We start from the raw sequence: 25,042 nt of genomic DNA on the forward strand, positions 1-25,042 counted from the left end.
CAGCTGGCTATGGAAAGCGACCACTTAGTCTTCAGTTAGCTGTCTGCTGATATTGCCTGTGTGGAGGTCTTTGTGCGTGGGGGCAAGATTCACAGACGGGGGTATTCGGGACACTGTTAAACTGTGTCTTTGGTGTCTGGCATTCAACAGTCAAAGGAACAATTTGCAGGCGTTCCATTTGCCAATGGATTTCTCTCTCACAGCCAATTGGATGATTGTGTTAATGTATACTGAACAAAAATATAAATGCAACATGCAATAATTTCAATGGTTTTACTGAGTTACAGTTCATATAAGGAAATCGGTCAATTGAAATAAATAAATGAAGGCCCTAATCTATGGATTTCACAAGACTGGGCGGGGACGCAGCCACCCACTGAGGAGCCAGGTCCAGCCAATCAGAATTTGTTTTTCCCCACAAAAGGCCTTTATTACAGACAGAAATACTCCTCAGTTTCATCAGCTGTCCGGGTGGCTGGTCTCAGACAATCCCACAGGTGAAGAAGCCGGATGTAGATGTCCTGGACTGGCGTGGTTACACGTGGTCTGCGGTTGTGAGGCCAGTTGGACATACTACCAAATTCTCTAAAATGACGTTGGAAGTGGCTTATTGTAGAGAATTTAACATTAAATTATCTTGCAACAGCTCTGGTGGACATTGCTGCAGTCAGCATGCCAATTGCACGCTCCCTCAAAACTTGAAACATCTGTGGTATTGTGTTGTGTGACAAAACTGCACATTTTAGAGTGGCCTTTTATTGTTCCCAGCACAAGGTTCCCCTGCGTAATGATCATGCTGTTTAATCAGCTTCTTGATATGCCACACCTGTCAGGTGGATGGATTATCTTGGCAAAGGGGAAATGCTCACTAACAGAGATGTAAACAAGTTTGTGCACAAAATTTAAGAGAAATAAGCTTTTTGTGCATATGGAAAATTTGACACTTGACATTTTTGTTCAGTATATTTGGTGGATGATCGGAATATGTCCAACTCCTTTACATTTCAGCACATTTTCATGTTTAATTGGTAGGGGAGACTGTAATTGGCCAGAGATTTCTCAAATAATCTACTAGAGATCTTCTACGGTTACTATGTCAACTAATTAAGATATTACATGACAACTGTATATTTAAGGCTTAGGCGTCCCGCTGGCAGGACACCTGTCGACAACATCAGGTGAAATTGGAGGACACGCAATTCAAATAAATAATCATAATTTAAAACATTTATGAACATACAAGATTCTTATATTGTTTAAAAGCCTACATTCTTGTTAATCTAACTGCTTTGTCCGAATTACAATAGGCTTTATAGCGAAAGCATACCATGCGATTGTTTGAAGACGGCGCCCCACATCAACATATTTTTCAACCATCACAGGCTTCATAAAATCACAAATAGCGATTAAATAAATCACTTACTTTTGAAAATCTTGGGTCCCAGCTACAACATCAATGGTTGTTTTGTTAGATAAAATTCTTCTTTATATCCCAAAGGTCTGTTTGGTTGGCACCATCGATATCAGTAATCCACTCGTTCAACATGCAAACAAAGGAGTCCAAAAAGCTACCACTAAACTTTGTTCAAACAAGTCAAACTACGTTTCTATTGTAAATAAACTATAATATTTCATACGGAAAGAAGTATGTTCAATAGAAAAGTAAAATTAGCAGGTGCGCCTTCATCGCGCGCCGATAGACTGATTTTTCCACTGGGACTCTTTGTACCAAAACTCCAATTTATTACTCGTTTTGGACGAAACAAGCCTGAAACCTTAAACAAAGACTGTTGACACCTAGTGGAATCCATAGAAATGGCAATCTGGGAGCTAGAATAGCATAGGACCCATGGTTTTTCATTATAAGAGCATGGGACCTCAAAAAAAAAGATTCAGGTTGGCTTTTCTTTGGATTTTCTCCTACCATCTCAATTATGTTATAGTCTCATACATTATTTTAACATTTCTACAAACTTCAACGTGTTTTCTATCCAATGCTACCAATTATATGCATATCCTGGCTTCCTGGCTTCTGGGCCTGAGTAACAGGCGGTTTACTTTGGGCATGTCAGTCAGGCAGAAATTCAAGAAAATCGACCCTAGCTCTAAGATGATGTTGTCTCACTAACACATGCTACAGTAAAATCTTTATCAGAGAAACGTTCTCACCCAGAGTCACCTATATGTAGTTGTAAAGAAATTGGCCACTCTCACACACACACACAGTGTGGCTCTGATTCAGGTCTAGTCTAGCTGGCTCAGAGGCCTAAGCTTGTTCTTTAGACACCATGCCAAGACTTACTGTGACCCATAATCTCAATGCACATAGATACACAGATTGAAGATCTCTAATGAAACTCAGGCCTACCACCTTAGTATAGTCCTAACACAACCACACAATGCCTACACATATGAGCAAGAGCTGACTTCCAACGTGTGTGTGTGTGATTTAAGTACGTGTGTGGTTTATGCTTCATGCTTTACTCCCTCTTTCACTCCCACCCTCTTCACTATCCCCACTCCCCACATGACTCCCCCTCCCCAGGCACAAGCCCCCACGCCCCGGCCAACGTCCACGCAGCGGTCTCCACCACCTGGGTCAACATGTCGTGGGAGGCAGGCTACGACGGTGGCTTCGAGCAGACATTCTCAGTCTGGTATGGCTATGTGTGAGTCATCCCAGCATGCTTTGCTTCCTGCTTCTTCCTTCTTCAAGCATTTCCCTCTGAGGCTACGTCCCGATTCTTCAGCATTCTCCCTTCAGTTGATGCTTCTACACCAATCCAGTGTTTTGAAATAAATGACAAGGAGGAGTGTACACGTGCATACTTCTTGAATAGGGCGGAGAATGGGGATGCAGCCCAACTGTTTTTTTGGAAACCTAAGCCCCTCTCTGCCCCCTTCTGTGCTCTTATTCCTAGGGGAGGCTGCTGCACTTTGGCTGGGGAGGAGGGCGCTTGGATGGGGTAGTTGAGTAGATGTTGCCACTTGACACTGGTCTGAGTTCAGTCTCAAGCTTTAGGGTTTGGGGAGGGGTGGGCTGTTCCTCAATTCAAATCAAAGTTTATTGGTCACGTTCACAGATTTGCAGATGTTGTTGCATGTGCTGCGAAATGCTTATGTTTCTAGCTCCAACAATGCAGCAATATCTAACAATACAATAACAATACACACATAATCCAGAAGTTAAAAAAAGAACAAGAAATTACGACACTTCAGAACGCGCAATGTCAAAGTCTGCAATATAAAAATATATGTACAGTAGGGCAAAAAAGTATTTAGTCAGCCACCAATTGTGCAAGTTCTCCTACTTAAAAAGATGAGAGAGGCCTGTAATGTATCATAGGTACACTTCAACTATGACAGACAAAATGAGAAGAAAATAAATCCAGAAAATCACATTGTAGGATTTTTAATGAATTTATTTGCAAATTATGGTGGAAAATAAGTATTTGGTCATTAACAAAAGTTTATCTTAATACTTTGTTATATACCCTTTGTTGGCAATGACAGAGGTCAAATGTTTTCTGTAAGTCTTCACAAGGTTTTCACACACTGTTGCTGGTATTTTGGCCCATTCCTCCATGCAGATCTCCTCTAGAGCAAGTGATGTTTGGGGGCTGTTGCTGGGCAACACGGACTTTCAACTCCCTCCAAAGATTTGTTATGGGGTTGAGATCTGGAGACTGGCTAGGCCACTCCAGGACCTTGAAATGCTTCTTACGAAGCCACTCCTTCGTTGCCCGGGCGATGTGTTTGGGATCATTGTCATGTTGAAAGACCCAGCCACGTTTCATCTTCAATGCCCTTGCTGATGGAAGGAGGTTTTCACTCAAAATCTCATGATACATGGCCCCATTCATTCTTTCCTTTACACGGATCAGTCGTCCTGGTCCCTTTGCAGAAAAACAGCCCCAAAGCATGATGTTTCCACCCCCATGCTTCACAGTAGGTATGGTGTTCTTTGGATGCAACTCAGCATTCTTTGTCCTCCAAACACGACAAGTTGAGTTTTTACCAAAAAGTTATATTTTGGTTTCATCTGACCATATGACATTCTCCCAATCTTCTTCTGGATCATCCAAATGCTCTCTAGAAAACTTCAGACAGGCCTGGACATGTACTGGCTTAAGCAGGGGGACACGTCTGGCACTGCAGGATTTGAGTCCCTGGCGGCGTAGTGTGTTACTGATGGTAGGCTTTGTTACTTTGTTCCCAGCTCTCTGCAGGTCATTCACTAGGTCCCCCCGTGTGGTTCTGGGATTTTTGCTCACTGTTCTTGTGATCATTTTGACCCCACGGGGTGAGATCTTGCGTGGAGCCCCAGATCAAGGGAGATTATCAGTGGTCTTGTATGTCTCCCATTTCCTAATAATTGCTCCCACAGTTGATTTCTTCAAACCAAGCTGCTTACCTATTGCAGATTCAGTCTTCCCAGCCCTACAATTTTGTTTCTGGAGCCCTATGACAGCTCTTTGGTCTTGGCCATAGTGGAGTTTGGAGTGTGACTGTTTAAGTTTATGGACAGGTGTCTTTTATACTGATAACAAGTTCAAACAGGTGCCATTAATACAGGTAACGAGTGGAGGACAGAGGAGCCTTTTAAAGAAGAAGTTACAGGTCTGTGAGAGCCAGAAATCTTGCTTGTTTGTAGGTGACCAAATACTTATTTTCCACCATAATTTGCAAAAAAATTCTACAATGTGATTTTCTAGGTTTTTTTTTCTCATTTTGTCTGTCATAGTTGAAGTGTACCTATGATGAAAATTACAGGCCTCTCATCTTTTTAAGTGGGAGAACTTGCACAATTGGTGGCTGACTAAATACTTTTTTGCCCCAATGTATATAGAGTTGAAATCAGAGGTTTAACATATACTTAGGTTGGAATCATTAAAACTTGTTTTTCAACCACTCCACAAATGTTTTGTTAACAAACTATGGTTTTGGCAAATTGGTTATGACATCTACTTTGTGCATGGCACAAGTCATTTTCCCAACAATTGTTTACAGACAGATTATGTCACTTATCATTCACTGTATCACAATTCCAGTGGGTCAGAAGTTTACATACACTAAGTTGACTGTGCCTTTAAACAGCTTGGAAAATTCCAGAAAATGATGTCATGGCTTTAGAAGCTTCTGATAGGCTAATTGACATAATTTGAGTCAATTGGAGGTGTACTTGTGGATGTGTTTCAAGGCCTACCTTCAAACTCAGTGCTTTGCTTTACATTATGGGAAAATAAAAAGAAATCAGCCAAGACCTCAGGAAACAAATTGTAGACTTCCACAAGTCTGGTTCATCCTTGGGAGCAATTTCCAAACGCCTGAAGGTACCACGTTCATCTATACAAACAATAGTACGCAAGTATAAACACCATGGGACCACGCAGCCGTCATACCGCTCAGGAAGGAGACGCGTCTCCTAGAGATGAACGTACTTAGGTGCGAAAATTGCAAATCAATCCCAGAACAACAGCAAAGGACCTTGTGAAGTTGCTGGAGGAGACAGGTACAAAAGTATCTATATCCACAGTAAGACGAGTCCTACATGGACATAACCTGAAAGGCCACACAGCAAGGAAGAAGCCACTGCTCTTAAACCTCCATAAAAAAGCCAGACAATGGTTTGCAACTGCACATGGGGACAATGATCATACTTTTTGGAGAAATGTCCTCTGGTCTGATGAGACAAAAATATAACTGTTTGGCCATAATGACCATCGTTATGTTTGGAGGAAAAAGGGGGAGTGTTGCAAGCCGAAGAACACCATCCCAACCGTGAAGCACGGTAGTGGCAGCATCATGTTGTGAGGGTGCTTTGCTGCAGGAGGGACTGGTGCACTTCACAAAATAGATGGCATCATGAGGTAGGAAAATGATGTGGATATATTGAAGCAACATCTCAAGACATCAGTCGGGAAGTTAAAGCTCGGTCACAAATGGGCCTTCCAAATGGACAGTGACCCCAAGCATACTTCCAAAGTTGTGAAAAATGGCTTAAGGACAACCATGTCAAGGTATTGGAGTGGCCATCACAAAGCCCTGACCTCAATCCCATAGCAAATGTGTGGGCAGAACTGAAAAAGCATGTGCGAGCAAGGAGGCCTACAAACCTGACTCAGTTGCACCAGCTCTGTCAGGAGGAATGGGCCAAAATTCACCCAACTTATTGTGGGAAGCTTGTGGAAGACTACCTGAAATGTTTGACCCAAGTTAAACATTTTAAAGGCAATGTTACCAAATACTAATTGAGTGTATGTAAACTTCTGACCCACTAGGAATGTGATGAAAGATATAAAAATTATCTCAACTATTATTGACATTTCACATTCTTCATATAAGGTGGTGATCCTAACTGACCTAAGACATGGAATTTGTACTAGGATTAAATGTCATGAATTGTGAAAAACTGAGTTAATGTATTGGCTAAGGTGTGTGTAAACTTCCGACTTCAACTGTATATGGTGAATTGACAGTGTGGAAAGTAAATGAATCAAAGGTGTGTACAGCAGTAGTTATATAGAATGAGCCGTGACTAGAATACAGTTTATACATAAAGTGGGTAAAACAGTATGTAAACATTATTAGACCTGTGCCTTTAAAAAGGTCAACTGTTACCCAGAGGGATGGGGAGGGGTGGGGAATAAAACGATGGTAGGAGAGAGGGGGATAGTCATCCCAAATTCTTGGAGGATTCAGTCAGCTGCAAAAAATACATTGAATGCCCTGCCTATATAACTCTATGGTTGGATTGAGAAACACAAAAAGGCCTCGTTCAAAATATTTAAGACACCAAGTTACCAATATTTTATTTTGGCTATGAGGAAAATGCCCTGTAGCAACACACCTTTGTTCATAACGAGGCAAAGAGGCCTGGGAAACCATTTTAACGATAGTTTTACTTATTACCAACCCTTTCTGCCCATTGACTCCTCACTTATAACATCTACCAAGACATGCACAATTCCTAACATCAATACAAAAGTGTACATGATCTCACTTGTATTCATAAAGCGCAATGTAAGAGTGCAGGATCAGTTTAGCCTTTTAGATTCTAATAAATAATCTTACATGGAGAGAGGCGGATCTGATCCTAGATCAGCACACATTTTTGGGAAGACCCAGATGCAGACAGTGTCGCAGTAACAAGAGTGTATTACTAGAACAGGGGGCAGGCAAAACGACAGGTCAAGGGCAGGCAGAGGTCAGTAATCCAGATCAGAGTCCAAAAGGTACAGAACAGCAAGCAGTCTCAGGGTCAGAGCAGGCAGAGGTAAAATAATCCAGTGTGGTGGGACAAGGTACAGGACGGCAAGCAGGCTCAGGGTCAGGGCAGGCAGAGGGTAATAATCCAGTGTGGTGGGACAAGGTACAGGATGGCAGGAAGGCTCAGGGTCAGGGCAGGCAGAGGTAAAATAATCCAGTGTGGTGGGACAAGGTACAGGATGGCAGGCAGGCTCAGGGTCAGGGCAGGCAGAGGGTAATAATCCAGTGTGGTGGGACAAGGTACAGGATGGCAGGCAGGCTCAGGGTCAGAGCAGGCAGAGGTAAAATAATCCAGTGTGGTGGGACAAGGTACAGGATGGCAGGCAGGCTCAGGGTCAGAGCAGGCAGAGGTAAAATAATCCAGTGTGGTGGGACAAGGTACAGGATGGCAGGCAGGCTCAGGGTCAGGGCAGGCAGAGGTACAATAATCCAGTGTGGTGGGACAAGGTACAGGATGGCAGGCAGGGTCAGGGCAGGCAGAGGGTAATAATCCAGTGTGGTGGGACAAGGTACAGGATGGCAGGCAGGCTCAGGGTCAGAGCAGGCAGAGGTACAATAATCCAGTGTGGTGGGACAAGGTACAGGATGGCAGGCAGTCTCAGGGTCAGGGCAGGCAGAGGTACAATAATCCAGTGTGGTGGGACAAGGTACAGGATGGCAGGCAGTCTCAGGGTCAGAGCAGGCAGAGGTACAATAATCCAGTGTGGTGGGACAAGGTACAGGATGGCAGGCAGGCTCAGGGTCAGAGCAGGCAGAGGGTAATAATCCAGTGTGGTGGGACAAGGTACAGGATGGCAGGCAGGCTCAGGGTCAGAGCAGGCAGAGGTAAAATAATCCAGTGTGGTGGGACAAGGTACAGGATGGCAGGCAGGCTCAGGGTCAGAGCAGGCAGAGGTACAATAATCCAGTGTGGTGGGACAAGGTACAGGATGGCAGGCAGGCTCAGGGTCAGAGCAGGCAGAGGTACAATAATCCAGTGTGGTGGGACAAGGTACAGGATGGCAGGCAGGCTCAGGGTCAGGGCAGGCAGAGGTAAAATAATCCAGTGTGGTGGGACAAGGTACAGGATGGCAGGCAGGCTCAGGGTCAGAGCAGGCAGAGGTACAATAATCCAGTGTGGTGGGACAAGGTACAGGATGGCAGGCAGGCTCAGGGTCAGAGCAGGCAGAGGTACAATAATCCAGTGTGGTGGGACAAGGTACAGGATGGCAGGCAGGCTCAGGGTCAGAGCAGGCAGAGGTCAATAATCCAGTTTGGTGGGACAAGGTACAGGATGGCAGGCAAGCTCAGGGTCAGGGCAGGCAGAGGTCAATAATCCAGTGTGGTGGGACAAGGTACAGGATGGCAGGCAGGCTCAGGGTCAGAGCAGGCAGAGGTACAATAATCCAGTGTGGTGGGACAAGGTACAGGATGGCAGGCTCAGAGTCAGGGCAGTTAGAATGGTCACAACCAGGAAAACTAGAAACAGACAGGAGCAAGGGGAAAACGCTGGTAGGCTTGACGAACAAAACAAACTGGCAACAGACAAATAGAGAACACCGGTATAAATATACAGGTGCTAATGAGGGGAGAGGGAGACACCTGGTGGGGGGTGGAGACGAGCTCAAAGACAGGTGAAACAGATCAGGGTGTGACACACTCTGAGATGCTTTGTGAATACAGACCCTAAAGCATCATCCACTGAGCTCCTTATAGACCACCAGCACATCACTCACAATCTAGACCAGACCTGTCACTGCTCGTCAGCCCACTCCCAAACAGACACACAGCCAATGGGCTCGCCTCTTAACAACCCCAGATAAAAACCAGCGAGAAGAACTGTATCAGACTGTAACAATCCCTAAACGGGCTAGTTGTTATTACAACGTGAATATAAATCACCTTATTAAGAACGAGGAGAACAATTAGCGAGAAGAGCACAGCACAATTAGTCTGCTCTTTAAGCACTCCGGGCCTCTAAAAAAAGTAATGATATATAATGTGCTTTAAAAGCTGCGTCGTGCCCACCCCCTATGCCCCCTTATGCCACACCAACAGGAGCGTCATTAGACAACTTGGGTTTCCTTCGGAGTCTCCACATCACCCTTTCTCGCCCACTTCCAAAGGCACTTACCATATCAAGTAGATTTTATTCATAGAATGCTGTACTACTGAAGTGGTTAGTTACTAAGTTAATTCATATGCCTGTGCTTCACACAATTTTGCGGTATTATCAATCAAATCATCATACTTTTTGAACATTTTCTTTTCAGTTTGAGATGACTGATTCCTTTAGAGGTGCTGTCTTTGAGTTCCTATATTATCACCAGGCAAGGTGTGCGATCAGATCTATTTATAACACACTGGAATCAGATCTCTGTGGCATCCTCTGGCCCCCATCGTCATCAACAACACAACTAAATCAGTTCAGTACGCTGCTGTACGTGTCGTTCACGAGTTTGCTGATCACGCACAGAAGTCCACACATACTTCTGCTCTTTCAATGGATGTGTCCCAAATGACACCTCATTGGCTATATGGTGGGGCGGCAGGGTAGCCTGGTGGTTAGAGCGTTGGACTAGTAACCGAAAGGTTCATGTTCAAATCCCCGAGCTGACAAGGTACAAATCTGTCGTTCTGCCCCTGAACAGGCAGTTAACCCACTGTTCCTAGGCCGTCATTGAAAATAAGAATTTGTTCTTAACTGATTTGCCTAGTTACAGGAATGTAATGTTGGGTTAGAGATCATCTCTAAAAGCAGCTCAGGGTTCCTATTTTGCCAAGTAAGAGTGAACAGAGCTTCTGCCCAACACTGTCCAGCCAACTGTCCCCCTATACCCTCTCTCTCTCATTCTCACTCTCTCTCGCCTAGTGCGTATACCTCCACCTAGTTGCTTTCCCTAACACTGATGCAACGCTGGCAAGTAGCAACCTTCCACTTCTAGTATTCCTGCCAAATATCTCTATTTTATGGCCCCTGCTGCTCTTAGCTCTATAGAAAGCCTGCTGGGTCACTGTTGTTTGTTTATTTGTTTTTATTTGTTTGATTATGTTTCAGGTGTGAAGGACTGATATTCTACTGAAACTTGGATCATGAAAATTTTGGCGACAAATGTGCCACAAACTCAGTGAACACCAGCCTCATATAACATTGCTTATTCTAACTCTGTCAGGTGTTGAGGCTGTTGTAACAGGTCATAAGCTCCATTCATAACCCTATGTATTCTGTATGTAGGCCCATAGGCCCAGACCACTAATTCTAACCCCATGTCAGGACATTAGGTGGTTATGGCAGGTTGTAAGCCCCATTGACAGCCCTATGTTTTGGATGCAGTCATTGACTCTAACCATCATGTCAGATCTCTTTAGTTGGACTACTTTAACACCTTAAGTCAGGTCACTATGGTGTTATAAGAGGTTGTAAGCTACTCTCCAGAGTATAAAAGCATGGCGTGTGAGACTGACAGGTCACTGTGTGATGCAGAGGGCAAAGGTGTTGTCACGGTTACCGCGGTGACTCGACAGGCAGCTGATGTTGGACCGCATCCCAAATTACGGCACCCTATTCCCTATAAAGTGAACTATTTTTTGACCAGGGTCTGCACCCTATTCCCTAAGTGCACTACTTTTGACCAGAGCCATATGTCTTTGAGCATTAGGCAGGGAGAGGCTGGTTTTTGGAGGACAGTGTCAGTATGCAGGGAGCACGGACCAAAAAGCTCCCTGCTGCCGGCCGGGAGATCAACAATTCTCATTACAAGGTCCTCTAGCAAACATGATGGTCAGGCCTCCACCGTGATGCGTTTACACATGCGTGCACACACACATAGTCGCAGACAGACAGCCAAAGCACACACACACACACTCTCAAAAGCTTTAAGCATTGACATACTCATCAACGCGTAAAACACGTTAATCTGCTCACACCCGAACACACATTTCCACACACTTGCGTGGACTGACACGTACACACAGTCTGGCACACGTGTGATTGACCTGTTATCGAACTAGTGTTAAGTTCCGCTCACCCACCTAAGATGACAGCGTTAACTCGCTGCGCTAACGGTTAGCCTCAGTCAACAAATAATATCACACACAATATCACACAGGTTTCATCTCTTTAGTATGTCATTGTCAGCACTTAAGTCATTGTTCTTGGCAGACTGCTATATATCAAATAAAAACAACTATTTCCCCAGAGACCTGAGATCTCAAGTGCTGTTCAATTAAAAGCCCCTTAAGTTGACTTATGGAAATTGTTACAGGATGTATCAGAATTGGTTAAAACTCAAATGTATGAAATATTCATAGTACCCTAAGTAGAGGTGCCCCACTTCTTGAAATCCCAAATAAAAATCCCAAATCCAGACTAAAATACTCTGCATGGTCAATCCGCTGTCTGCAGTGCCTTAAAATCATGTCAATATGGCTATATGGAGCCCTCCGCATTGTTACAACATTTGGGAAGCGCCCAGCGATGCGGTGCAGAGCTCAATTTTGCCTCCACGAGCCTCGGAGGCTCCGCAATTGTGTCAAAACCTCCGTACGGCGCCTCCCGATCGCATTCCCTGGAGCAAGCATAAATTGGCGTTTAGCCTCAGAAGGTAGGATGTACCGTCTTTATTTGTTTCATGTGTCAATCAAAGATGGTATCATGACACAAGGCGCAACCCAGATGCAGACACAGGAGGCAGATGGTTGGAGTTTAAGATGTTTAATAATCCAAAAAGGAGTTGGCAAGAGAATGGCCGTGGACAGGCAAAAGGTCAAAACCAGTTCAGAGTCCAGGAGGTACAGAGTGGCAGACAGGCTCGTGGTCAAGGCAGGCAGAATGGTCAGGCAGGTGTGTACAGAGTCCAGAAAAAAGAGAATAACAAAGGCAGGAGTACGGGGAAAAACGCTGGTTGACTTGGAACATACAAGACGAACTGGCACAGAGAGACAGGAAACACAGGGATAAATACACTGGGGAAAATAAGCGACACCTGGAGGGGGTGGAGACAATAACAAGGACAGGTGAAACAGATCAGGGTGTGACAGATGGAACCTCCACCAAACAGAACCCCGTGACCACATTACGAACGCACCGATAGGCTAGCCACCATTTCCTAATGCAATGACACCCAACATATGATTTACGCACTGACCGCCAGTACATTATGGACACACTGACCGCCAGTACATTATGGACACACTGACCGCCAGTACATTATGGACACACTGACAGCCAGTACATTATGGACACACTGACAGCCAATGCACTGTGATATACACACTGACATTTAAATATTGTGCTATATAGCTACATTTAAACTGAGAAGATCATATGCACCAAAAGGGAATATACGGTAATATATTCACTGACAAGCATAACAGCCAACCTAGCACAATAAACCCATTGACGGTGAAGTAATATACACACCCTCGTAGTGAACGCATCATAATATACACACCCTCGTAGTGAACGCATTATAATATACACACCCTCGTAGTGAATGCATCATAATATACACACCCTCGTAGTGAATGCATCATAATATACACACCCTCGTAGTGAATGCATCATAATATACACACCATCATAGTGAATGCATCATAATATACACACCATCATAGTGAACGCATTATAAAATACACACCCTCATAGTGAACGCATCATAATATACACACCCTCATAGTGAACGCATCATAATATACACACCCTCATAGTGAACACATTATAAAATACACACCCTCATAGTTAATGCATCATAATATACACACCATCATAGTGAACGCATTATAATATACACACCCTCATAGTGAACACATTATAAAATACACACCCTCATAGTGAACGCATCATAATATACACACCCTCATAGTGAACGCATTATAATATACACACCTTCATAGTTAATGCATCATAATATACACACCCTCATAGTGAATGCATCATAATATACACACCATCATAGTGAACGCATCATAATATACACACCCTCATAGTGAATGCATCATAATACACACACCCTTATAGTGAACGCATTATAAAATACACACCATCATAGTGAACGCATCATAATATACACACCCTCATAGTGAACGCATCATAATATACACACCCTCATAGTGAACGCATCATAATATACACACCCTCATAGTGAACGAATCATAATACACACACCCTCATAGTTAATGCATCATAATATACACACCCTCATAGTTAACGCATCATAATATACACACCCTCGTAGTTAATGCATCATAATATACACACCCTCATAGTTAATGCATCATAATATACACACCCTCATAGTTAATGCATCATAATATACACACCCTCATAGTTAATGCATCATAATATACACACCGTCATAGTGAACGCATCATAATATACACACCCTCATAGTGAACGCATCATAATATACACACCCTGACAGCTGCCATGTCACTTAACATACATACGCACAATGGCGAAGACGAGAGAGTCACTAGATGTCAACGCTGCACAATGATTTGCCGGGATTGGGAACTGCGCTTGGCGTGTGCTGTAAATCACTGGGAGGCTTGTTGACAGACAGTCAGCACACAGTATTCACGTTGTGATTTTTCCCAGTCCCTATCATGTACACCATCACGGAGCTATTCATGCATGTCTGTCAGGGCAAGTCTTGCCTGCGTATCACATGGCACAGGGACATGCTATATGAAGATTATGACGCCCCCCTTAGGTTGATATACATAGTGTATAGTGTTATCATTCTGACCCATTTACATTGCGATAAACCCATGGTCCCACAGTGGACTCGTCCATTGTTATCTATTAAGGCCTACACTATTCTACAATACAAATGGAGATTGATGCCATGCATACTGACTGGATGCAGACACGAGTATAGAACTCGTTCCCCAAAAATATTTTTTGGGGGAGATTTGTTGCATTCGACTTCAGAAATGTTGTGTTGTACCTAAAGCATGGCCCATCTTTGGCTTCCATGGGAATTTGCACGGCTGAGCGCAGCATGGGCTTGCCACCATCAACTGTATGACTGTGTAAAATGATTTGACTGAAGTACTGTGAAATTACATTCTGTAAATGAAACGCTGTAACAGAAATGATCTTACTGAAATGACACGGTCATAATGACGTCGCTGAATTGACTGGACTGCAATGGTGTTACTGAAATGACATTACAGAAATCCTGTTACAAGTGGTGTTAATTAAATTACATACTATAAAGCCTGTTAATGAGATAATGAGGCAGAAATATTGTTACAGAACTGACCAGACATTTATCATGTTACAGAACTGACAGGACAGAAATCATGTTACAGAACTGTCCAGACATTTATCATGTTACAGAACTGTCCAGGCATTTATCATGTTACAGAACTGTCCAGACATTTATCATGATACAGAACTGACCAGACATGTATCATGTTACAGAACTGTCCAGACATGTATCATGTTACAGAACTGACCAGACATGCATCATGTTACAGAACTGTCCAGACATTTATCATGTTACAGAACTGTCCAGACATTTATCATGTTACAGAACTGACCAGACATTTATCATGTTACAGAACTGTCCAGACATGTATCATGTTACAGAACTGACCAGACATTTATCATGTTACAGAACTGTCCAGACATGTATCATGTTACAGAACTGACCAGACATGTATCATGTTACAGAACTGTCCAGACATTTATCATGTTACAGAACTGACCAGACATTTATCATATTACAGAACTGTCCAGACTTTTATCATGTTACAGAACTGACCAGACATTTATCATGTTACAGAACTGACCAGACATGTATCATGTTACAGAACTGTCCAGACATTTATCATGTTACAGAACTGTCCAGACATGTATCATGTTACAGAACTGACCAGACATGTATCATGTTACAGAACTGTCCAGACATTTATCATGTTACAGAACTGACCAGACATTTATCATGTTACAGAACTGTCCAGACTTTTATCATGTTACAGAACTGACCAGACATTTATCATGTTACAGAACTGACCAGACATGTATCATGTTACAGAACTGACCAGACATTTATCATGTTACAGAACTGACCGGACATTTATCATGTTACAGAACTGTCCAGACATTTATCATGTTACAGAACTGTCCAGACATGTATCATGTTACAGAACTGACCAGACATTTATCATGTTACAGAACTGACCAGACATTTATCATGTTACAGAACTGACCAGACATGTATCATGTTACAGAACTGACCAGACATTTATCATGTTACAGAACTGTCCAGACATGTATCATGTTACAGAACTGTCCAGACATGTATCATGTTACAGAACTGTCCAGACTTTTATCATGTTACAGAACTGACCAGACATTTATCATGTTACAGAACTGACAGGACAGAAATCTTGTTACAGAACTGAGCAGACAGAAATCTTGTTATAGAACTGAGCAGACAGAAATCTTGCTACAGAACTGAGCAGACATTTATCTTGCTACAGAACTGACAGGACTGAAATGTCCATTCCTAAAAAGTCTAGGTGCATTGACTAAAAGTCTAGGTCCTCCACTTCCATTTCTATGTGTATTTTTCTCATCCCCCTCTCCCATGCCCATTCTCCTCTCTCCTTCCTTGTGTGCTCCTCTTACTCGCAGGGTGAAGAGGGAACAGCTGGGCCCACACGACTGGTTGTCTATGCCCGTGCCCGCTGGCCAGATGTGGCTGGTAGTGCCCGGCCTGGAGCCCCAGACAGCCTACCAGTTCAGTGTCCTTGCGCAGAACAAGTTGGGCACGGGCCCCTTCAGCGAGGTCGTCACTGTGAACACACTGGGTGGGTATTACGGTATTCACCTCTGACTTATGACCTATTGGACTGGGGAAGAGAGCCAAGCGTAAGGGACATTACCTGGCGGGCACATGACACAACTGTGTGGTGTGATTGCAAGCTGCATTGAGAATGAATTGAATGATGTGTGGTTTTGTTGTTAATAGTGATGTAGGTACTGGTGTTGGTTGCAGCAGATGTAGTAGTAATGTTTTGTGGTTTTAAAAGTTGACTAGACTTTCAAAATAACTAATACCAACAATTGCAGTTGTGGGCCACTACTATTGCATTTAAATACAGCTCTCTAACCCCTCATCTCTTTCCATCGCTCCCCTTCTCTCTCTCTCTCTCTCTCTCTCGCTCTCTCGCTCTCTCTCCAGTATTTCCTATAAGTACCCCTGAACCATTGGTGCTGCTTACCCCACCGCGGTGCCTCACAGCCAATCGGACGCAGCAGGGTGTCCTGCTCATGTGGATTCCGCCGGCCAACCACACTGCTCCGATCGAGCGCTACGTCATGGAGTTCCGCCTGGGAGAGAGGTGGGACATCCTTGATGACGCCATCACCGCCGGAGAGACCGAGCTGTTAGCCAGAGACCTCATTCAGGTAACTAGCATAATGTATATACACTGCTTCATACGGAGACCGAGCTGCTAGCCAGAGACCTCATTCATCTAGCTTACTGTATATACACTGTTTTATGCAGAATGGCAGATGGCCAGTTATCCGCAGGGCTGGTGTGGGCGCACGCTTTGGTTCCAGCCAAGCTCATTAACACACCTTGATCCAAGACTATGGTTATGACTATGATGATTGGGGATGGGAGTCAGTTGTAGAAAGAAGTATGTTCTTCAAAGAAAACCACTATTTAACATTATATTACAACAATAATTGTATCTTCCTTGTCAGACCCGAGTCTGTCTGATATCTCAATTAAGTCATAAAAAGTTTTAGGATGCATCTCCAATGGTACCCTATTTCCTATTTGTGGTCCACTACTTTTGACCAGTGGCCCATAAGGCACTGATCAAAAGTTATGCAATATATAGGGAATAGGGTACCATTTGGGACATATCCTGAGTCTTATGTAAGCACACCATCTGGGGAGAGTTATATGTTAAAGTATAGACATTTATTTTCCCACCAACATTGAAAAAAATCCATATTCTTTTGTTGTATGTCGAATTGCGCTCCTGGCGTGAAGTGTTTACTCTCATTCTAACCATCAGTAACAGGCTGCATCCCAAATTGCACCCTATTTCCTTTATAGTGCACTACTTTTGTCCAGGTCCAAAGTAGTATACTTTATACCATATCAGCACTATAAATATAATAGGGTGCCATTTGGGATGTAGACACTTTCTATGCAGGTACATTATTCTAGCTTGACTCCCAACACCCACTCACACTTCTCTATCATGTTTCACATTTAGCAGCACAATGTAGCACAATTCTGAAGCTGGCTTTTTACTCCAGCTATTGAGGTAATTGGACCACAAGGGATCGTGTATTTGGGGCTCTGTCTCCCTCTTCTTCAGTAACATACTGTTAGATGTGACACGTTTTCATGTCCACTTTGACAGGTCCATTTCCTTGTTGTTATCCTCCTAAAACAAACAAACTTTGGTTTCTTTTTTGTGAACAATAGTTTTTATTGACTGTAAGAAGTCTTACATGAATGACAGTATACAACTTTAAACAGATGTTGTACACACACACACACACACACAAAAGCATGTATCTATATTTTATTGCATGCAATGTATCCGCTATCATTTCCTATGATCAACAATAACATTTGAACATCAGATCGTCAGTTACTAACTATCAACGGGACTATCATTACTGCAATATTCTCTGTTTTCTGAAATTTTGCCCTTCGGACAAGATACCCTCATGGCTATCCAACTCAACAGATTCTCTATTTACTGAGCGGACAGAACATCGGATTCAGGGAACTCCAGAGGGGGAGGAGTTTGTCTCTTCATCAACAGCAAACGGTGTGCAGACTCGGAAATCTCTACCTAATTGTTTACCCATCTTGGATTATCTGATGGTCAAATGCAGACCCTTCTACTGCCAGAGAGAGTTTTCAGCTGTTATTGTGAGTGCTGTATATATTCCACCTCAGGACAACAACAAGCTGGCACTTGACAAACTGTACGAGGCTATAAATAAGCAGGAAACCATGCAGCAGGAGGCTGCTTTTCTTGTTGCCAGTGATTTTGAGTTTTTTTTATGTAATGGAGCACCATCATTTCTCAAAGTTTGTAGTCTACTGACAGATCTAGCGTATTGAATATCATTGTACAATAGGCCTATGCATGAAATGCATCATCCAATTGCAATGTCTGCCTAATGCCCACACATATTGTCTCAAGAAAATGCTATATTTTGAATATCCCCAACACCAAGTTAGGCATACAAATCTCTTAAATAGGCCGTCATCACTGTCAACCGTGAATGATAATTCTTTACGTTTTACCTGTGAAAGGTCAAACTGTATTTGCAAGCCAATCATTTGATCTCAATCAGTTTCATGAGGATATGCATTTAGATCTTCTTGAATGAGAATTAAAGCAGATGGTGTTAAAAAATAAAGAATAGCCTTGTAGGCTTATTCTGTTTCAATCAAAACATGAGTTTTAGCCACATGAGGTTTTTTACTATTCAGCTTCAGATAAGAAATGACTGAGGTGTATTTATTGTCCTACTAGTATATGCTATTCTTTTCAGTTCCGTTATGTAAAATACTAACTAATCATTATGTGATCTTGCAAGACAGACTTTGATTCCGCTCTGATTTAACTTTACTAAACATGCACAATTGTAAGAAGTGATCATCTTCTATTTGTAGTAATAATACAATAGTTGAACAGTTTTGAACAAATACATTTCTTCCGAAATGAAGGAAAAGCGAGAGAGAGAGAGAGAGAAAGGTTGTCATTTTTTTCAGTTTCATGCAGCAAGTTTAGCCTACTCAAAACACCCTGCTCAAACAGAGGGATGCTAGGCTATGACTATCCAACACAACACTGGAACTCTTCTGGTTTTACTCATTTATTGCCACCGAGCCCTGCCTGTGTAAGTGCTAAACTGCTTACTGACTGTACACTGTAACATTACTGCATGATTGAAGCGAGTTTACTAACGCGAAGACAGGGAGGAAACCACCTTTTATCTACCTATAGGCTGCTATAGCGTACATGTTTATTTAGTTTGTCATTCTATCGTTTTCATTAAATTTTTGTCGTAATTAAAAAGAATGTATTTAGAATTTATCAGAATATATTTAGATGCATCACTGACATTGTCCCCACAATGAAGGTTTGCTGCTTCCCCAATCAAATGACCCGGATTAACATGACGTGTACACTAAGCTTAAGAAGGACAGAGCTACTGCTCACATGGCTATCACAGCCAACCAAGAGGCTACGGCTGAGGACACGAACGCGTAAAATAAGTCCCGCTATGACCACTGTAGAGCCATCAAACAGGTAAAAGGACAATATCGGAAACAAGGTGGAATCCTACCTATTACACCGGCTCTGACACCCAACTCAGAGGCTACAGTACAATAAGTACTATAAGGACTACAAGTACAATAAGGACTACAAGGAGTCCCTAGCCATGATCTGCCCAATGATACCTCTCTACCAGTCGAACTCCATGCACATTTGTTTTTATGCACACTTCGACAAAAACAACACAGAGCCCTGCTTGAGGGCCCCCGCTGATTCGGATGATCTCTCTGGGTGATCTCTTTTTCCGAGGCTGATGTGAGTAAGGGTAAATACTTGTAACATACATTATTCTGGGGCGTGTCCTCAGGGCTTGTGCAGACCAGCTGGCAGGGGTCTTCACAGACATTTTGAGCCTCTCCTTGTCTCAATCCCCACATTTCAAAGTTACTACCATCATTCCTATTCCCAAAAACTCTAAGGCATTCTGCCATCCTAGCACTTGCATCTGTAATAATGAAGTGCTTTGAAAGGCTGGTCATGGCTAGGATTGCAGAATTATGTGAACTTTCAATAAATTCCCTGGTTTTCCTGAAATCCTGTTTGGAGGATTCTGTATTCTGTATTTCCTGCTTATTCCGTACTGATTCCGGGAATCTTCCAACTGGGATTTAGGGAAAACCAGGGATTTTTTTTTGAAAGTTCCCTGATTTTGCAACCCTAGTCATGGCACACATCAACTCCATCCTCCCAGACAACCCACTCCAATTTGATCCACAGATGATGCACTCAATACTGCCCTCTCCCACCTAGAAAAGAGTCATATATATGTGAGGATGCTATTTATCGACTACAGCTCAGCGTTCAACACCGTAGTGTCCTTCAAGCTCGTCACCAATCTCAGGACCATTGGACTGAACACCCCGCTCTGCAACTGGATCCTGAACTTCCTGATAGGCCAACCCCAGGTGGTAAGAGTGGTCAACAACACCTGCACACCATGCTAACCCTCAACTAGGGGGCTCCCAGGGGTGTGTGCTTAGCCCCCACCTTTACTCTCTGTTCACTCACAACTGTAAGGCCGAGCACGACTCCAACTCCATCATCAAGTTTGCTGACGACACGACGGTGGTTTTCCTGATTATTAATTATATTTATTTCTATCACCATGCTGCTGTTAATTGATTATTGACATTAGTATCTATCTATTTTTCACAAAAACTCCTGTTTACATGCATATATTACCATTAGTATATAACCATATATCACCGCTACCAGTCACTCTTCAGCCCCACTCACACCCCTTGACTTTTCCCACATTTTGTTGTGTTGAGGAGTCCGCATGCTTCCCCTCCGGAACTGTTTGTGCATACAGTACCAGTCAAAAGTTTGGACACACCTACTCATTCCAGGGTTTTTCTTTATTTGTACTATTTTCTACATTGTAGAATAATAGTAAAGACATCATAACTATGAAATAACATATATGGAATCATGTAGTATCCACAAAAGTGTTACATCAAAATATATTTTATATTTGAGAATCTTCAAATAGCCAGCTATATATGACAGCGTTACACACTCTTGGCATTATCTCAACCAGCCTCATGAGGTAGTTACCTGGAATGCATTTAAATTAACAGGTGTGCCTTGTTAAAAGTTAATTTGTGGAATTTCTTTCCTTAAATGCGTTTGAGCCAATCAGTTGTGTTGTGACAAGGTAGGGGTGGTATACAGAAGATAGTCCTATTTGGTAAAAGACCAAGTTCATATTATGGCAAGAAAATCTCAAATAAGCAAAGAGAAACAACAGTCCATCATTACATGAAGGTCAGTCAATCCGGAAAATTTCAAGAACTTTGAAAGTTTCTTCAAGCACAGTCGCAAAAACCATCAAGCGCTATGATGAAACTGGCTCTCATGAGGACCGCCACAGGAAAGGAAGACCCTCTGCTGCAGAGGATATGTTCATTAGAGTTACCATCCTCAGATTGCAGCCCAAATAAATGCTTCACAGAGCTCAAGTAGCAGACACATCTCAACATCAAATGTTCAGAGGAGACTGAGGGAATCAAGTCTTCATGGTCGAATTGCTGCAAAGAAACCACTTTGAAAGGACACCAATAAGAAGAAGAGACTTGCTTGGGCCAAGAAACACGAGCAATGGACATTAGACCAGTGGAATTCTGTCAATTGGTCTGATGAGTCCAAATTTGAACGTTTTGGTTCAAACCGCCATGTCTTTGTGAGACGCAGAGTAGGTGAAGGAATGATCTCCGCATGTGTGGTTCCCACCGTGAAGCATGGAGGAGGAGGTGTGATGGTGTGGGGGTGCTTTGCTGGTTACACAGTCAGTGATTTATTTAGAATTCAAGGCACACTTAACCAGCATGGCTACCACAACATTCTACAGCACTACGCCATCGCATCTGGTTTGCGCTTAGTGGGATTATCATTTGTTTTTCAACAGGACAATGACCCAACACACCTCCAGGCGGTGTAAGGGTGATGGAGTGCTGCATCAGATGACCTGGCCTCCACAATCACCCAACCTCAACCCAATTGAGATGGTTTGGGATGAGTTGGACCGCAGAGTGAAGGAAAAGCAGCCAACAAGTGCTCCGCATATGTGGGACCTCCTTCAAGACGTTTGGAAAAGTCTTCCGGGTAAAGCTGGTTGAGAGAATGCCAAGTGTGTGCAAAGCTGTCATCAAGGTGGCTACTTTAAAGAATATACAATATAACATTTATTTTGATTTGTTTAACACTTTTATGGTTGCTACATGATTCCATATGTGTTATTTAATAGTTTTGATGTCCTCACTATTGTTCTACAATGTAGAAAATTGTACAAATAATGAAAAACCCTTGAATGAGTAGAGTAGACTGGTACTGTATATTATGACAAAATGTTGTGATGTTTTGGTCTTCGGCAAGGGTTTTTTCGGCTGTTTTTGCACAAAACATTTTTTCTCGAGGCAAGCCGAAGTTCGGAGCCGAAGTCTACGCCCCTTCGCCGTAGAGATTTTTCAATTAAGTGTTTGTTGTCATTCAACGATAGACAACTTGTTTTCATGCAAATAAAATATTTGAGAAATTCTGCACCAAACATCTTTGTTAGATATAAAATTGTGTGACTTAAATCTCCTCTTCAAAATCATAAATTAATGACATACTTCTTGAGTTAGCTTAGATTCATTCTGACTATTTTGAGGAAGTGTATACTGGCTACAGCGTCTCAAGATGGACAAACAGTACTATTGATGCTTTTTCAAAATTTTCAAGCAAAGGTCTTTCAAGGGAGTATGCGAGTACACTCGTTCTGTTCGCCTCGCCAAACCAATTTGTTTTGTCAACGATCTACACCAAATACTTGATTGTCAAAGTGGAAGAAGAAATCAAACGAGTTGAATTTTTTTATGGAAAATAAAACACATATCTTGATTAGATAAGTTTTAAAAACCCCTGAGTTTGAATGTTAGAATAATATTTGGCAGTGATTACACCTGTGAGTCTTTCTTGGTAAGTCTCTAAGTACTTTGCACACCTGGACTGTACAATATTTGCCCATTATTCTTTAAAGAATTCTTCAAGCTCTGTCAAGTTGTTTGTTGATCTTTGCTAGACAGTCATTTTCAAGTCTTGCCATAGATTTTCAAGCCAATTTTAAATCAAAAGTGTGACTAGGCCACTCTGGAACATTCAATGTCTTTTTGGTAATAACTGTGTATATTTGGCCTTGCGTTTTAGGTAATTGTCCTGCTGAAAGGTGAATTTATCTTCCAGTGTCTGGTGGAAAGCAGACTGAACCTCTAGGATATTGTGCTAATCTCTGTTCTGTTTCTTTCATTAAAAAAAAAACCTCCTTAGTTCTTGCCGATGTCAAGCGTACTCATAACATGATGCAGCCACGACCATGCTTGAAAATATGAAGTGGTACTTAGTGACGTCTTATGTTCTGGGAAGTTTCAACATAACACTTTTAATTCAGGACAAAAATTGAATTTCTTTGCCACATTTTTTTGCAGTATTACTTTAGTACCTTATTGCAAACAGGATGCATGTTTTGGAATATTTTTTATTCTGTACAGGCTTCCTTTTTACTCTGTAATTTAGTGCTTTTGGAAAGTATTCAGAAGCCTCCACTTTTGTTGGGTTACAGCCTTATTCTAAAATGTATTCAATCTACACACAATACCCCATAATGACAGGTGACACTTATGGATACAGATAGCACCTTCGTTTCCACACAGCAATGCTGCCCATGACCGCTGATGCGTGTGTGTGACTCTCTGTCTTAGGAGGCATGGTATGAGTTCCGGGTCATGGCGGTCATGGAGGAGCTGGTCAGCGAGCCCAGTAACACAGTTGGAGTATCCAGTACAGGTGAGTGAACAACACACCTCTGCATACACATACAAGTCTATGGACACGCCTTTATCACACAGCACATGTCTAAAATGAGAGAGACACAGGCATGGGATGGGGCAAGTTGCAGACTAAAATGTTGATATGGCAGACTTGTAAAGCTTTAAAACAAAACAAAGCAAATCGGAAATAATTTTAAGGGTCCATGTTTAAAAAATAAGTAAATACTTAAATATAAAAGAGTATTGCCCAATGCAGGCATACTTCTAGTCTGGTCCCAGAACTGTTATACTGTCTTGCCAACCCTTATGTGTCAACACAGCACAAACACATCTGGGACCAGAGATTGGGACTGTGAGCAACTGTGAAGGCATCACCAGAGCAACAAAAAAATCACAAGAGCAGCAAAAGATTCACGAGAGCTTACTTCCTAATATTGGAAGTACTTTACCGCCCCCTCCTGATGAAGTAGTTGCACTACAGCATCAGATTGTTTTAAACAATATTTGGAAAGTAATTTAAAAAATATTTAAAAATCACCTTTATTTAACCAGGTAGGCTGGTTGAGAACAAGTTCTCATTTACAACTGCGACCTGGCCAAGATAAAGCAAAGCAGTGCGATACAAACAACACAGAGTTACACATGGAATTAACAAACATACAGTCAATAATACAATAGAAAAAGTCTATATACAGTGTGTGCAAATGAGGTAGGATAAGGGAGGTAAGGCAATAAATTGGCCATAGTGGCGAAATAATTACAATATAGCAATTAAACACTGGAGTGATAGATGTGCAGAAGATGAGTGTGCAAGTAGAGATGGTGATGAGGAAGTTGGATGGCCTATTTACAGATGGGCTATGTACAGGTGCAGCGATCTGTGAGCTGCTCTGACAGCTGGTGCTTAAAGTTAGAGAGGGAGATATGAGTCTCCAGATTCAGTGATTTTTGCAGTTCGTTCCAGTAATTGGCAGCAGAGAACTGGAAGGAAAGGCAGCCGAAAGAGGAATTGGCTTTGGTGGTGACCAGTGAAATATACCTACTGGAGCGCGTGCTACAGGTGGGTGCTGCTATGGTGAAAAGTGAGCTGAGATAAGGTGAGGCTTTACCTAGCAGAGACTTATAGATGACCTGGTGCCAGTGGG

The 25,042-nt window shown here is 42.5% G+C and overlaps 1 protein-coding gene across 1 annotated transcript in view; it reads left to right on the forward strand.

The window, feature by feature from the left end:
• Nucleotides 1-25,042, forward strand: part of igsf9bb (immunoglobulin superfamily, member 9Bb) — a 188,795-nt gene that overhangs the window by 141,351 nt on the left and 22,402 nt on the right. Inside the window, exons 12-15 of the mRNA XM_065007291.1 lie at nt 2,546-2,669; nt 15,896-16,071; nt 16,446-16,672; nt 23,829-23,913. Of these exons, the coding sequence (XP_064863363.1) occupies nt 2,546-2,669; nt 15,896-16,071; nt 16,446-16,672; nt 23,829-23,913 (612 nt within the window). The remainder of the gene's footprint in view (nt 1-2,545; nt 2,670-15,895; nt 16,072-16,445; nt 16,673-23,828; nt 23,914-25,042) is intronic.

The sequence above is a fragment of the Oncorhynchus nerka genome, linkage group LG22 (assembly GCF_034236695.1).
Source record: "Oncorhynchus nerka isolate Pitt River linkage group LG22, Oner_Uvic_2.0, whole genome shotgun sequence".
Classification (NCBI taxonomy): Eukaryota; Metazoa; Chordata; class Actinopteri; order Salmoniformes; family Salmonidae; genus Oncorhynchus; species Oncorhynchus nerka.